The 16,685-nt window shown below is 51.7% G+C and overlaps 1 protein-coding gene across 3 annotated transcripts in view; it reads left to right on the forward strand.

Annotated features, from left to right (window-relative positions):
- Positions 1–418: 418 nt before the first annotated feature.
- Positions 419–16,685, forward strand: part of Nkain1 (sodium/potassium transporting ATPase interacting 1) — a 42,135-nt gene continuing 25,868 nt past the window's right edge. The window contains exon 1 of one of the 3 annotated variants that reach the window (XR_015452759.1): positions 419–533. Coding sequence is in view for 2 of the 3 variants with exons in the window: in XM_013074185.3 (XP_012929639.2) it covers positions 480–533 (54 nt within the window). In the remaining variant the exon portion in view is untranslated. The remainder of the gene's footprint in view (positions 534–16,685) is intronic. The other 2 variants (XM_013074185.3, XM_013074183.3) reach the window with 2 other exon arrangements.

Here is a 16,685-nt window from a genome sequence, read left to right on the forward strand (position 1 = left end):
CCGCACGCTGCCCTCTCCACTACTCGCCGCTCCCCCACCCTCCCAGCGTCTCCCCTCCCCTCCCGCGGCCGCCCCGCCCCACCCTTCTCAGCGGCGGCGGAGCCACGTGGTGGGCCAGGAAGCCGCGGCCGCCGAGCGCCCGGGCGGTTGCCCCAGCTGGGCATTGCTGCGCTGCGCCGCGTCGCGCCTGGTGCCTGCGCTGCCCGCCTGAGCTCGCCGCCCGCCGCCGGGCAGGAGTGCGCCTGACGCCGGCCCGAAGACAAAGGAGGCGCGGTGGGCAGAGCCAGCGCGGGCGGGCGGACCATGGACTCGGAGCGCGGGCGGTCAGCCCCAGCCCTGGGGACCCAGCGATCCCGGGCCCGGCCCTAGGCGCCCGCCCCGCCGCCCGGGGCGCCCTCGGGAGGACGCGCGGCGCGTGGAGGCGGCGGCCGCCGAGCAGGAGGGGCGCCACGGCGGGCGGCCCGCGCGGCCCCGGAGCCATGGGCAAGTGCAGCGGGCGCTGCACGCTCGTCGCCTTCTGCTGCCTGCAGCTGGTGAGCTGCGCGCCCGGGCGGCCGGGCGGGGTGGGGCGCGGTGGGGCGCGGTGGGGCGGGTCCCGGGCGCGCGGAGGGTTCGAGGGTGTGCGTGTGTGCGGGGCGAGTGCGGTGGCTGGGGGTGGATTGGAGTCGCGCAGCGGACGGGCGGAGCCTGCTCTGCTGGCCCGGCTGGCTCTTTGTGTGCGCTTCTGCCTCTGCGCCCCGCGCTCCCCCGGCGCCTCGCGCACGGTCCCGCGCGTCCTGTGCCGGTCCGGGCCCGCTCCGCGCCTAGGGCTCCGCGCCTCCGCCGGCACTGTCCGAGTGGGCTCCTGTTGGGCCGCGCTGGGGACCCTGGCTCTCTTGGGCCACGGGGTTGTGTGTGCGAGGCTGGTCTGTCAGTTGAGGTCCCTGCCGCGTGTTTCCCTCCAGAAAGCTCGTTTGAGTGAGTCTCCTTTGCTCGGGTCTTGCCTCTGGTCTCCGCCCCTGTGAGTGTTTTTCACAAAGTCTCTGCTCCTGTGTGTTTCTCTCTGGGTTTCTTGGTGTGTCTCTGGGTCTGACCGGTTCTGGTTCTTGTTTGTCCCTGGGCTGAGATCCTAGATTCCAAGACGGCTCGCCCCTCCTTTGTGCTGCCTCTGCCTCCCTTTGCGCTCCTCATGGGGCAGCCTGGGAATGGAGAGCCACCAACCTGGAGAGGGTCACCAAGAACTGCAGGTCCTGGGCCAGCTTACCTAGCAGATGCTGAACCTCCCTGCCTGCTTTGGTCTGGCAACTGTGGCCACCCACGTTCCAGCAGTTATTAGCTCCACCAGAGCAGCAGGGGTGGGGCCGGCAAACCAGCTCTCTGCCCAGGCTGGCCCCAGTAGCTGGGTATCCTTGGGTGCCCTGGGGAGGCTCAGAGCATCTGGAGATACTGCTTGGCCCTGGTTTAGGAAACTCAGGTGGTTGTGTCAGGGAGGCCAGAGGAGTAAATTTGGGGGCCCAGGGGAGCCAGCCATGCCCTTCAGGTGAGACCCTGGGAGGGGGATTTGGAAGAGGCCAGGGTCTTCTGCAACAACTAGGGTGTTTGAAGTTGTGATTCTCTGGACAGAGATGTGTGGGGACATCGCCTCTCACACACACATTGAGCAGCACTCAATTCTGAGTATGAACTAGGGTAGCCTAAGCCTCACTCGTGTGGATCCATCACCTGGGCCTCCACTCTGCCTTGCATCCGAAACCCCTGCTCCACATCCCCCAGGGCAAAAGACAATGGAGAATGAAGCTTTGAGGGAGGATGTATAGACCTCTTCTTTTATCTTGCTTATCCTCTTGGGGACAGCAGCTCCAAGCATGGCATCCAGAGACCTGTCCTCTTGGGTACTGTTAGAAACAGCCTGGGCTCTGAGGATTTGTAACCCTGCTTCCTGCTGTGGAGCACTGGGCCAGTGGATTCCCCTCTCTGGGCTGCGTCAGTCTGCCTGTTAAATGTTCATTCTTGAGGACTGCAGAAGGGATTGATTACAACCAGGTAGAATGGGAACTCCAGAGAGGCAGAGATTGCCTGTTTTGTTCCCTCTAAATCCCCAGCAGCTGGAACAGTGCCTGGCACTCCATTAAAATTTGTAAAATAAATGAATGAATCTGTTATTTGGCAATTCCTGCCTTATAATACAAATGCTCTTCTTTATCTACTTTGAGGAACATAAAATACCAAGACATGTTGAAACCTTTCAGAGGACTTTATCTGAGTTTGTTTGTTTGTTTGTTTGTTTTGAGACAGGGTCTCACTATGTAGTCCAGGCTGCCTTCAAACTCACTGTATAGCCCAGGCTGGCCTCAAACTCACAGCAATCCTCCTTCCTCAACCTCCCAAGTGTTGGGATTACAGGCGTGAGCCACCACGCCTCGAAAAACGAAAACATGTATTATATAAACAAATACATAAATAATCGCACAGAACAGAAGACAAAAGTTTTCATCTCCCCATGCCTCGTCCTCTCCCCAAAGGTGAACCTGTTGGCAGTTTGTCCCATACTCATTCTCTGCTGCTGCTAAGAATGGATAGATTTGTGGAGCACTTGCTAGGTCCTGGCTACTCCTGTAAGCACTTTTCCATGAATTAACTCATTTACTCTCCCTGATGGCCCTATGCTGTAACTTGCCCAGAATTCTAGAGGAACTGGGATCCAGACATCTATTTGACCAGCATCCTCTGTTGCCTTCTTACTTACAAAATAAGTAGTTCTGGCCTGGTAAGTCCCTTGGGAGCTCCTTACTGCTCTGTAGAAACTCAAAAGTGGCCAAGGAGGTCCCTCTACCTCTGCTTACCTGGCCTCCCCCTCCTACACCAGCACTAGTTTCGGGTTGGACAGGACTGGATGGGACTCCCCTTCACCACATCCTGGCCACATCCTAGCCATATCCTGGCCGGGTGGCTCGGGCAGCTTGTGAGGGTTCCATGAGATCATCTGGGCAGTATTCTGATCTGGAACTTTGAAAACTGGTCTCTCAGCTCTGTCGCTGTCTGAGCTGATTGCACAGAGGGTCCCTCCAGCTGTCACTACCCGCTGGAGTCCCAGCTGGCTGGCAGCCTCCATAAAATGCTCCTGAGATGCTGACTTCACCAGCCTGAGGGTGGAAGGGAGGCTCAGTTTTCTCATCCAACTGACTGAGGGATAAAAGAGGCCGTTAAAGGTTTTTTAGCTGAAAATTTAGAAGGAAAAACTGTGTCACTGTTCTTTTTCAAGTGGAATTTAAGCGTGACAACCAAGCCGGCCAATTCTGAGCACCCTTCTGTGTTGGACTAGGCTTGCTTTGAGTGAGGGAGTAGGGCATGAGGGGTAGAGGGTCAGGAGAGGTAGGAAAGGGCTCTGCCGTTGTGTCCCCAGGCAAGTGTGGAGTAGTAATTCAGGATCTGGAGTTGGACTGGACAGCCTGGCTTCCGCCCTGGCTCTCTCGATTTCTGGCCTCGTGATCCTGGGCAAGTTGCTTACCTTCTCTACCTTCTCTGAATTATAGTTGTGTTATCTGTTAAATAATATCCAGTTTCTAGTTCTTAGGATGGTTGTGAGGATTAAATCCATGTAATTGATTTAACTGGGTGTAGAGGCAGGAGGATCGTTTTGAGTTGAGGCCAGCCTGAACAACATAGCAAGAACTTGTCTCAAAAAATCAAAAAGACAAGTGCAAGGTCCTGAGTGCGATATCCGGTAAAAAAAAAAAAATCAAAAAGAGGAAAAAATAAGCTTTAGGGATTTTTCCCCCAGTACCAGGGATGGAACTCAGGACCCTGCACCTGCAAGGCAGGCACATTACCACTGAGCTAACCCCCCAGCCCATATTATTTTAATGGTTTGTACTGAGAGTTGCTTCCCTGGGATTGTAACCCCAACATATCTAAGTGCACCCTGCTCTGTCTTTGGAGGGAAACAACAGTAGTTGGCGCCGAGCTGAGCTGAGAGGCAGGAGACTAAGTTCAAGCCCTGCATTGCCACTGGCATCCTGCAAATTTGGGCAAGTCTCTACCTCACTGTAAGCTCCCGGGAGTCCCATCAGCTCTGCCTGCCAGAGACTCAGGGATGCTGTCTGAGAGGAGAGGAGCAGGGAGGTTTGGTTGCATCTTGATCTGGTTCTTCTCTCTCAGGTCCTTTTCCCTGGTTCTGTTTTTTTTTTTTTTTTTGGTACTGGGGGTCGAACTCGGGTCCTTGCGCTTGTGCAGCAGGCGGCAAAACCCCTAAGCTAAATCCCTGGCCTTCCCTGGTCCTATTTGGTGTATCACCTTGACATTAGAACTCTGTTTATTCACTCCCTAATTTTGTTTTCCTTTTACTGTGCTGGGGATTGAACCCTGGACCTCACGTGTGCAAGGTAAACGCTCTGCCACTGAGCCACATCCCAGCCCTCTCCTTAATTTTTGTTTGCCATCTTCTTCCTCCATCCTTCCAAACCCTGCCCTTCCTTCCTAGTCCATCTCCTTGAAGCATTCTATAGGCCACTCGTTTTCTGGGAAGGGGATGAACCAGGAGACTTTTGCCCTAGGGAATCGTCATCAATTTCTTCATGATCGTCATTGTCATTCCCACTCCAAGAGTCAGGTGCTGAGCACTTAACTCGCATTACCTCATTTAACCAAATGAGTTTACATATGTAAAGGACTTGGCAAAGTGCCTGGTGCGTGTTCAACAATCAATAACTGTTTGTAATCTTACTGTTTTTATCCTTTTTGTTGTAATTTCACACAGTGGAATTGCGGTCTTTATGACCCCCTTTTTCAGATGAGGAGATTGAGGTTCTGAGGGTCATGAGTTTTGCCCAAAGTTGCTGAGCTGGTCAGGGACAGAACCAGGATGCCGCAATCTTCTGCCTGAACAGGGAACCACCCCGTCAGTCCAGTGCCCCTCTGCTGCTCTCTGTGACCAGTGTGTGACCTCAGACAGGGTCAAGCCTCAGTTTCCTCATCTGAAAATGAAAATTGAGTAGGATCATGCATAGTGCCCGGCACTGTGAGCCAGCAAGCGCTCAGGAATCTGTCACTGCTGTAGTTGTTCTTGTCCTCATTCTGTGTGACCTTGGACACAAGCATTCACTCCTGGGCCGGGCTTCTTCCTCTGTAAGAGAGTCTTCCCCACCTTGTGGAGGTGTACAAAGAGCTTCCTTAGTCAAGTGCCGGGCACTTGGTGCTTGGGAAGACACGAGTGAGATTGTCACTCCCTTTCTCTTCTACAAAGCGCTTTGCTTTCTGGAAGGTGGCGGGTGGGTGAGGGGGGAAGTGTGGCTTCCAGCTGAGCTGCGAGTAATGGTGTGAAACATGGTCAACCTGATTGATGTTGTTATTAGCCATAGTGATGGTGAGGAAGGGAAGGAGGTGGCTGGGCAGAGCCTGTGCCCCGCAGCAGCTGCACTGAAGCTCTGGGCTCCTGGGGGGGGGGGCTCTGGCTCTGAGCAGGGGGCTTAAAGTCCTGGGGTTGGCTTCAGAGTCAGGAGCATGAAACTGTCCAGGCCACTGGCCCCTTCCGGGCCTCAGTCCCCTTTGGACAAAGTGTCAGCCCTCATAAGCTGGGCACGGCTGGGTGGAATGAAGAGGGCACCGGGGGCCGGGGTTGGCCCTGGTTCTCCTTTGCAAGGGTGGGTGGCTGGATGGCTTTCAAAATAAGGACCCTATTAAACGGCAGCTGTGCTGAGATCCGGCCTTGCTTTGTGACTTCCAGAAAAGCCCTCACCCTCTGTGAACCTCTACCAAAGTCACTTTGCCACCATTCTTCCTAGATTAGAGATTTTAGGCACCACTGGGCCACACCCTCAGCTCAACTTTTTTTTTTTTTTTTTTTGAGACAGGGTTTCACTAAGTGACTAAGTTGCCTGAGCTAGACTTAAACTTGAGATCCTCCTTCCTCGGCCTCCCAGAGTGCTGGGATTGCAGGCATGAACCACCACACCTGGCTAACTCATCTTTACGTGGAGAATATGGAGCTTCATGGGAAATAATAATGCCTTTCTGTTTGATGTCACCATGCTAGGCACTTTATATAACTTGTTCCTTGATCCTATTTGGCTTATCCATGGCTGCTTAAATATTAGTTACAGAATGAAGATTCAAATCCTGATCTGGCCCACAAGCCCTGTTGCTCCTGCTGTAGGGTTATGGGGACACTAGAGTGGATGTAGGTAAATAAATCAAACTCTTTGCCAGCCATAATATATGTTACTAGATGCCAGATCTCCCAAGCTGCCATTTGCATGCTATCTCTGCCCACCTCAAACTTATGTTAGGCTTAAGGGAACTGCAAGGCAGGTTGAAAAAAAGTTACCCAGGGAAGAAACTGATCTGTTTGGACAGTTCATCAACCATCATAACAACTCTATGAGGTAAATATGTGTTTTGTGCCCATTGACTGATGGACACACTGAGCCTCAAGAGTGAACTAACTTGTTACTAAGGAAACAGGAGGTGCAGTCTGGGTCTCAGATGAGTCGTCGAGGCACAGGATTTGAGAACAGTTGTAAAATCTGGACCAAGTAGAGCTAGGTTGATTTGATCACTGGAACATGTTTCGTCCTCTAGTTTGAAGGAGAGGTGGGTAACAGGAGGGCAGACTGACACCAAAGATGTCATTTAAAAAACTAATTCCATTCTGGCAAGCACTAGGTCCTGAGTTCAATCCCCAGTACCACAATAAAATACTAGTTCCAGGACATGGGGGTGAAGCTGTCTTTGGGCCCATTGAGCCCAGTTCCAGCACCTTGGCCACAGTGCTGGCCTGGGGGAAGCATGTTGATTTGGAGACTGAAGGAGTCTCAGACAGCAAAGCAAACCTCCCTGGGACACATGTTTCTGGCAGTGGGGTGGAGACCGAGCACCTGAGGTTTTAGAAGATCTCTTTGCCTAATCTCGGGTCATACTCATTACAGTGTGGTGTTAACGGGTAGCCTTGGCCTCCGAGCCCTGCCCCTCAAAGTGGCTGGCATATGCAGGGGCAAGGGCACCAACTTAGTGAGAGCCTGGGCTTTGGGATCGGGCCTCAGTTTATGTTACACCTCTGCCTCTTTCTCTGAATGACTTTGACAAAGACCCTTAACCTCTCTGAGCTTCCACCTGCACTTCTTGAAATCAGGATAATAATAATCTGCCATGGGGTTGTTGGGAGGCTCCGTTAAGATAAGATATTCAGAGCAGGAGCTCATGAAGGATTCCCACTCTTGAATGCCCAAGATATGGGATGGGAGGTTCTGTAAACCTGAATACTGTAGAGTAGGCAGTGGGTCCGTCCCTTTCCCAACCAGTGCAAGGCCAAGAGAGACCAGAGGTTCTGCTTAATCCTTGTGGCCTTCACTTTGCTGTTCCTTGATCGTTAAAACGGGAATAATGTTAGCACCACCTCTCAGGACTATAATATGTATGACCTAAGATAGTGTAGGGAGACCTCTGGGCACAGGGTCCTGGCACTCACTAAGAGGGAGCCTTTGCTAGGAGGGCAGAGGCCAGACTCATGATCTCAAAGGACTCTTCCAGCCCTGAACCATCACTGAGTCCCCTCCTTCCCAGGAGGAGGTCAGAGTTGGTACCTTGTTGCCCACCTTGCTGTAGGTGTGGTGACAGACGAATATGGGGGCCTGGGGAGTAGGGGGACTTCTGCCTCTGATGACCTGCTCAGTGCTTCACACCTGGGTGCTGGGTTATCAGGGACTCAGGTAACCTCTCTTTTGTCTCTATGAGTGTGTGCACTGTCTCTATCCAAATGGACATGTGGCACATTTGATTGTAAAAATCAATCTCAGATCACAGACATTTGGCCCTAGGAGGTCCTGGCCCATCACTAACCTCTGAACCAGCACAGGTTAGCTTTCTCAACCCTAGAAAGACTAATCCTCTGGGGTCAGAGGATAAGAATTTCCACCAGCTAACCCTACCCACAGTCAAATTCAGCAAGTATTTATGAAGCACCCACAAAATGCCAGGCACTGTTTTGGGTGCTGAGTCACCTTAGGGTATAAAACATGCCCTCAGGTGCATGGCAGAAAATCCCAGGGCCCTGGTGCTCACTTACTGTGTAACTTTGTGCTGGCCCTGCCCCTCTCTGAGCCTCATTTCCCCAGTCTGAAGTGAGATGTTGGGTGAGGATGTTGAACTCCAGCATTTTTCAAACTCTCCAGAGGCTCTGCAGGGCAGGGGCTGAGAACCGGGTGGTAATTTCCCTGCCTGTGGCAGTGATTGAGGGTTTGTGTGTAGGGTGGGTGACTACTGGAACATGTAATATGAAGAAATGATGACCCAGGTCCCTGGAGCCACCAGATGTGGTTCTAGTCCTGAGAGGACAGTACCAATAACACAAAATGGTATTTGTTATGAATAATGAAAAGTATGGACATTTTTGTGCTCTTCCTGCATGCCTTTGCCTTTAGCCTGCTCCTTCCTGCCCCTACCCCAAATCACAGGGCCTGGCTGAGCTCTTGGCACAGGAAGCAGGGAAATGGAAATGTACAGTCGTTTTATCCCCTTGCCCACTGTAGCCACCCCATGCCCAAGAAGGAAAAGCAGCCCTAAGATTTCCAGAGTAAGAGTTGGCTCTTAACCGTCTTTTCTTTTGGGAGGGGGTCGGTTCTGCAGCCCCAGCCTGAACTAGAGATGTGGGTTTTCAATTACACAATTAAATGCACAATTAGGCATAATTACCAGTGCTCAGAGCCTGGGACTGCTCATAATAGGCGTGTAATCTACTGCAGCCTCTGTTTATACTACTCAGTGCGCTCCCTAATGATGCCAGGATGCCTTCACACTGCACTGTTGCCATGGAGACAAGCCTGCCACCACCATACAAAGCTGACACATAGTGTTCTGGTCCCAGGCCCCTGGATTGTTTCCAAGGCCTCTGCTGCCAGCCCTGGAGTGGAGGGGCCAGCCAGGTGGGCCAGGAAGGCGGGTCACCCCTCCCTGACCTCTGACACACTTCACTGGACAAGCCAGCCTGGGAGCCACCAGGAGCACAGGAAGGGATCTCCAGCCCCTCCAGAGTCCTCAGCCCACTAGCACGGTGGCCCAGGTGCTGTGGGAGGCCTTGTGCTTATCCACTTGAGCATCTCAGACTACAGGGGGAGTCAGACTCCTGGACCCGAGTCCCTGCTACACCTGGTTTCCAGATAGGCCTGGATCTGCACAGAACTGGCTCTGTGACCTTGGGCAAGTCCTTGTTCTCTCTGTTTCCCCATATGTAAAATAGACCTCGGGGTCTCTATACGTGGCATTGCTTAACAGACAAGATTTACTGAGCACTTAGGACACGCTTTGTACTGTCCTTACTATAGTACCTAGAGCGGCTTAGGCACCTTCGATATAGTCTGCTTGGTGAACCCTGTGTGTGTGGTGAGCAGTTTTTTGGGGGCGTTTTTTTGGTGGTACTGGGGATCAAACACACAGTGTCACACATGCTAGGCAAGCACTACCACTGAGCTCCATCCCCAGCTGTTTTCCCTCTGCTACAGGAGCAGAATCTGAGGCACAGAGCTGTTAAACTAGGTGAGGCAGAGCTAGTACCTTGGCACCAATGCCGTATGACTTCACATGTGCCATCTCTGAAACCCTCACAACAGTGGAATCTTGTGATCCCTTTTCTATTTCCTAGATGAGGACTCCAAGGCTCTGAAATCGAAGCCCTTTGCCCATAGTCATACAGCAAGGCAGTGGCAGAGCAGAGTCTGGCAGATATGAAAGCCAGGGTTGCTCACTTTGGCTCCTTAGTGGAAGTCATGAAGGGATAAAAATATTTCCTTCAAGGGCCACCCACTTGGGACTCCTGGAAACCCAGGAGCTATTCTTTCCAATAAAACTCCCCTGCCCTCTGAAAAATAAAATAAAATAATAGTTAAAGTATTAAAAAGTTTTCTTTCAAAAAGCATGTACTGGCAGGCTCGGAATTTAGCTCAGTGACACCTTGCCTGCCTTGCAAGCACAAGTCCTGAGTTCGATCCCTGGCACCGAAAAAAAAACAAAAAACACATACTGGCTGGGCATGGTGGTGCACACCTGTGCACTCAGCACTCAGGAGGCTGAGGCAGGAAGATTGTTGTGAGTTTGAGGCTAGTGTGGGCTCCATAGTGAGCTCAAGACCATCTTGAAATACATAACGAGACACTGTCTCAGAAAACCAAAATAAATAAAGTACATACCAAGGATCCCAATCTCTCCATTTTAGGAGGCAAGGAGTCCTGGGGCCCCTCAAACCCAGCATTTCACTGTGACCTTGAAAGAAATTTTGCTGTACTTCTTCCATCAGCCCATCCCCTACCTTGGACAGTAGAAACAGGGCTTGTTTTATGCAGGGTTTTTTCTCCACTTTTCTGTAATTTAGAACATTATTTATGGATACCTACTGTATGCCAGTCCCATTCTGGGGACACAGGTGGGTCACACAAAGTAGGCCACTTAATGCATGGCACTGGGCAAGCCACCTCTCTCTGTCATGGCACTGAGGCTTGCTCATGCTAGGCAAGTAAGTACTCTACCACTGAGCCACAGCCCAAACCTGTGCCTCATTTTCTTTTTTTTTTTTGGTACCACTGAGCTAAATCCCTGACCTCTCATTTTCCTCCTCTGCAATGCAAGCAACAGTCTGTCCCTTGCAGGGCTGTTGGCAGTGTTAGCAGTTACAGCTCCCACTCATCAAATGCATACTCCTTGCCAGGCACAGGACTCGAACCAGTAATACCCTTGGTGACCCTTCACAACACATCCTCTGTCATTCTTGTTTGACACAAGGAGCAGCTTGAGGCTCAAGAAACTTGAAGGTCTGGCCATGGTGGCACATGCCTGTAATCCCAGCACTCTGGGAGGCTGAGGCAGGATTGCCACGTTTAAACTCAGCTTAGGCAAATTAGTGATTTAGTGAGACCCTGTCTCAAGATAAAAAATAACATTAAAAAAAAAATTAGGGTGGCCTGGGGATTTAGCTCAGTGGTTCTGCCACCTGTCTTGTAAGCACAAGGTCCCAAGTTCAATCCCTGGCACCAAAAAAAATAAATAAATAAATAAAAACTGGGGATATAGCTCAGTGTGAAGATTCTTGGTTCTATCTTCAGTACTGCAAAACGGACCAGAGATTTAGCTCAGTGACGCTGTGCCTTCCTTGCAAGTGCAAGATCCTAAGTTTGATCCCTGGTACTGGGGGGAAAAAAATCAATTGGTTCTGGTAGTACAAGAATAAAGAGAAAGAGCGCCTTGCCCAGGGCCTTACAGACTGCAAGTGGCAGAGCAGACATCTGACCACCAGGTGTCCTAGCCTCATGGAGGTGGCACTGAACGTGGGCATCCTTCCAGCCACTTCCCTGGAGCCTCCAGCTTGCGTTTCTTAGAGGGTGAGGTATTGGATGGAGGCCTCAGGGGCCAGTGCCCACCTGGCCTAGCTCATTACTCATTCTAGCTGCACGTTTTCCCCGACATGTGAAAGGCTGGGTTTCTTTTTCTTTCTTTTCTTTCTTTTTTTTTTTTTTTTTTTTGGTAGTGGAGATCGAACTCAGGACCTTACACTTGCCAGGCAGGTGCAGCACCACTGAGCTACATCCCCAGCCCAAGGGTGGGTTTTCTGAGAGACTGTCCAATGTCACTTCCACCCTGACTAGCTGGGAAAACTGAAGCCCACAGATGGTCTGTGACTTCCCAAGACTACAGTGCAAGTCAGGAGTAGTTTTGGGACTGGGACCCAAAACCAATTTAGGACACTTCTTGGATCTTCCTCTTACCCCTTCCGGTCTGTTCCAGGGAGAGAGGAACTGGGGGAGGGGGCATGTGTGTGCTGGTTTGTATGTGTTCAAAACTGCACACTGAGGCAGTCATGGTGGTGCATACCTGAAATCCCAGCTGCTTGGGAGGCTGAGGCAGGAAGATTGCAAGTTCCAGGCCAACCTGGACAACTAAATGAGACTTTGTCTCAAAGAAATTTTTCTATTTTTTTGGTACCGGGGATCGTGCTCAGGACCTTGCTCTTGTGAGGCAGGCGGCAGAACCACTGAGCTAAATCCCCAGCCCTCAAAGAAATTTAAGAAAAAATGTTTTAAAGGGCTGAGGATGTAGCTCAAGAGTAGAACATTTGCTTACCACGTGTGAGGTCCTGGATTCAATCTCCAGTACTGAAGGGGAAAAAAAGGCAAGAGAAAAACCCTTGCACACTGCTGCATGCCCAAGCATTTGTGGGGCAGACACTGGCATGCAGAGATTTGTGGATCAATAAACATCCCTTCCCACTTCCTCTCTCTTCATTTATTCATGAACTCTGAACTCCTTGGCTCCAGAGAAGCTGCCTGGAAGAAAGCAATTAGAGCATAATCAGAGCTTCTCCTATTATCAGCTCTCGGCGGGGAGAGGGTTGGCTGGGGCTTCCCTGTAGCCCCAGCTCCTGAAGCTGCCACTCAGCTCATGCTCTCCCACAGAGACACTGACACCTGCACCTGCAACATGGGGGGAGGGATAAGGACCTCTCCCTAGAGGCTGGGGAGCGGGGCTTCTGCCCTGCACACAGTACAGCGTGGTGAGTTAGAGAAGACCCCAAGTCCCTTCGCACTAAGCTTCCTAGGTGCTCCTGGCAGATTGTAGTGATTGAAAGCTACAAGGACTATAGGAAATATAAATTGCCTGGGGGAGCCAATTTACCAGGCAGGACTCCATTCATTGCCAGGTGATTAATAGTAATAGTAACAGTAACAGCAAGTTGGGTTTTTTGGTTTTGTTTTTTTTTTTGGCTTTTTGAGATACTATGGCCTTGAACTCACTGTGTAGCCTGTGCTGGCCTTGAACTCATGCTCCTCCTGCCTCAGCCTCCTAAGTACTGGAATGCTAGGCATGCCTGTGCTTCTGCTACAGGTGCATTTCTTCCTTTGATTCTGTGGTGATCCCAGGGGGCACATAACCATTATGTAGATATTGTCTTTTATGTACAAATGGAGGAAACAGGGGCTGGGGATTTAGCTCAGTGGTTTCTCGTGGTCTGCCTCGAAAGTGCAACATCCTGAGTTCGATCCCTGGTACCAAAAAAAACAAACAAACAAGGAAACAGTCTTGAGATATGACTAAGCCTGCCTGGGTCAGCACTGTTGGTGTAGACCTCTAGCCCAGGCCTCTTGCACTTCAGACTGCTTGAACTTTGCATTTTCCATCCTGATGATCAAGTTGGGCTGTAGTTGTCTGGAGCTTTCTTGTGGAGGGTCTTGAGAAGCTGTTTGGGGTGCCCTTCCAGATGACCTGTCCCAGCTGAGGTGGAAGGATCACAAATTCAAGCCCAGCTTGGGTAACTTAGTGACTTAGCAAGACTCTGTCTCAAAATTTAAACTAATAGAGGGCTAGGGATGCCAGCGTGCCAGCTGAGGGCAGAATGGGAAGATCCCTCCACCAGTCTGGGTCACCACTCCCACATGGGTCACAGCAGCCTTGGCAAAGGAAAGTGAGGGCTTGGTAGAGAGGAGGCTCTGGCCTCTGAGAGGAGGTCAATATGCTGAGAAGGAAGCCCAGGTGGGTGTGGCTTCATGATGCTGACAGGAAGAAACTGCCACCAAGGGCCCACTTGGAGAGAGGAGGATGATGGCCAGATGGGGTCAGAGGGGAAACTTAGGGCTACAGGGCCAGTGGGCTTCATTCTGGGAATGAGAGGAGGAATCTGGGGACAACCAGCCTTCCTTCTTCTCTTTCCCTGCCCCACCTGAGGGGAGGTTGCTATGGCAGCCACCTCCCCTCATGGACCCCTCTGTGGGACCCTGCCCCTTTCTCCAAGTGACAGGTGGTCACCTTGGTAACAGGCCCTGTGCCCAGCAGGCATCTTGGCCTTCCCAGTGGCCTCTTCCCTTTCACATGAGAAGCTGTATTGTTCTGCAGCAGCTCTGTCCAGCTGGAGGTGACATCCACAGAGACCAACTTTCAGATTCAAACCCTTTTGCTAGCCCCTCACCGACTGCCCTGGAACTGCCCTCCCATCGGCTGTTGGAGTGACCTTAATAAAGTGCAGTGCTGATCCTGCCTAGCCTTCCTCCCTGCCTGATGAAGCCTAAAGTCATGGTGTCAGAGTCACTCGGAGGGCTTGTTAAAGCACACACTTCTAGACCTCTCCCCAGAGTTTCTTATTTAGCAGGTCTGGTGTAGGGCTCTAGAATTTGTGTGACCAGGGAATAAACCCAGGGCCTTCAGACTTAGCTTCATCCCTAGCCCTCTATTAGTTTAAATTTTGAGACAGAGTCTTGCTAAGTCACTAAGTTACCCAAGCTGGGCTTGAATTTGTGATCCTTCTGCCTCAGCCTCGCAGAGTCCCTCGATTATAGGCATGTGTGACCACACTCAGATTAGAATTGGATTCTTTATGAAGTTTCCAGATGGTGCTGCTCGTGATTGAGGACCACAGTAGTCTAGACAGTGGGACACTGAAAGTCTGCCTGCTTTGGTACTTTGTTTTTTTGTTTGGTTTTTGGTTTTTGGTTTTTGGGTTTTTTTTTTTTGTACCGGGGATCAAACTTGGGACCTTGCACTTGCTAGGCAGGCAGCGGAACCACTGAGCTAAATCCTCAGCCCTGGTTTTTGGTTTTTTTGAGACACTGTCTCATAGACCTTGAACTATGTAGTTCAGGCTGACTTTGAACTCACAGAAGTCTGAGTGCTGAGATTACAGGCATGTACCACTATGCCTGGCTGAATTGGTCTTCTGCCTCCAGAGTCCTTTCCCCTGTCCATCTTTTAGGCTGGCTCATTCATCATTTCCTCTGTACGCACCTTGCCCTTGCCCCTCAGCCCACGGACATCATGCTGTTGCATTTCTGCTCCCAGTTCTACATCGAATCCTTCTCCCTGGTCTGTGAGCTTGCTGAGGCCTGGTGCAGTATCTGAGAGCCAGGCATGGAGCGTGGCCTTCCCAAGGCGCTCGGTGAAGGGGTGATGCTTGAGTGAACCCCAGGCAGGTGAAGGCAAGTGACTAACCACAAGGCTTCCCAGTCCATTCAGCCAGCCAGACATCCACTGGGTTCTCACTGCACCGAGCATGTGCGGGTGCTGAGATGCGGGGTAAGGGAGGCACAGGTACTGCCCTTGGGGATTCCAGTGCCGTCAGTGATCACACTTGGGATGTGCTGTTAAAAGGTAGCCATGGGCCAGGGATTTAGCTCAGTGGTTCCGGCGCCTGCTTTGCAAGTGCCAGGTCTCGAGTTCAATCCCTGGCACCAAAAAAAAAAAAAAAAAAAGCAGGCAGGAAGCCAGTAAGAAATGTGGGATCACACAGAAGGCTTCTCAGAGACCTTTAGTGGTCAGGGTAGAGCTGAACAGGTAAGGCCCAAGCCCTTCCGCATGGCTTCTTGCTGTCACTCTGGACTTCCAGCCTTCCAGAGGAGCAGACAGGACACAAGAGAGGGATTCACTGGGTCACAGGTGGCACAGGACAGAGCTGAGACCAGAACTTGATTTCCCGAGCCCTCCACTCCCTGGGAGCATTTACCAGGTTGCTCACAGAGGACACCACAGCCCGCTTGCCGAGGGGCCAGTACCAGGGATATTAGGGGGCCGTACCCTGCCCTCCTCAGGGCATGCCCCTTGCTACACCCTCCTACCTAGACCCCACTGGAGATACTCAGACCCCCAGAGTCTGCTGACCAGGCAGCTCCAGGCCCACTTGCAAGACCTGCGGGGCCTTCTCCATAGGAGAGCCTGTGTTGCTGGTATATTCACACCTGGACTGGGAGAGCAAGCTGACTGCTGGGTGTGTGTGCGTGCGTGTCTGTCGCTGTTGTGTGTTCTTGAGAGTTCAGACCTGGGTATGAGGCCCCCTCCAGAAATATGAATGTCACCTTGCCTGGCTTTCCCAGATGTCCAAAGATGCACCTCTCTTCTGGCACCAAACTCAAAGCAGTCAGAGAAATTGAAATTCCCAGCCTGGCTGTCCAAACCAGTAGGTATGAGAAGGAGGATATAACATATTTTGTTTGAGAGTTATCTTGGTTATAGTTCTTAACTATTTAGGCACATGATGTGTAGCCTCCATTGGTGCTCTTGCCCTGGTCCTTTTTTTTTTTCTTTTTTTTTTTTGGTACCAGGGATCAAACTCAGGACCTTGCACTTGTGAGGCAGACACAGTGCTCAGCCCTTTTTTTTTTCTTTTTTGAGACAGGTCTCACTATGCAGTTCAGGCTGGTCTTGAACTCACTATATAGCCCAGGCTGGACTCAAACTCATGGCAATCCTCCTGCCTCAGCTTCACAAGGGCTGAGATTACAGCCATGCATCACCACGTCCAGCTGTTTGCCCTGGTCCTGAAAGCACCCAAACATTAAAGAGCAGGGTCTGGATGTGGGGGTCAGGTGCAAAAGAGTCTCCCCTGCTGCTTAATCAGCCTTGGGGATTGCCAGCTTCTCAGCCTGTCACCGCCTGTCTGGCCAGCAGCCCCATGAGCCATCCGAGTGGACTCCTGTCCCCAAGCTGCCACTAGCTGTCATCCCCAAGACAGGCCACCAGGGACACAGGGATCCTCCGCTGAAGTGAGAGGCTGTCTGGGGTCCAGCCTGAGAATCACATGTAATTGTCAGCTCTGACAGGCTGGACTCCATAGGCCGGGAAGTGGGGCCTAGGAGGCTGTGGAGACGGTTCCTCAAGCCTGCTAGGCCCAATGCTTGACGTGTGTGATCAGCTCTCACCCTCCCAGCTGCAACCGGGGTGGCAGGATCGCCACACCTTGCAGAAGA

This window comes from Heterocephalus glaber, unplaced genomic scaffold (assembly GCF_053883595.1).
Source record: "Heterocephalus glaber isolate CG9 unplaced genomic scaffold, H.glaber_assembly_v1.0 deba00001452, whole genome shotgun sequence".
NCBI classification, from domain to species: Eukaryota; Metazoa; Chordata; class Mammalia; order Rodentia; family Bathyergidae; genus Heterocephalus; species Heterocephalus glaber.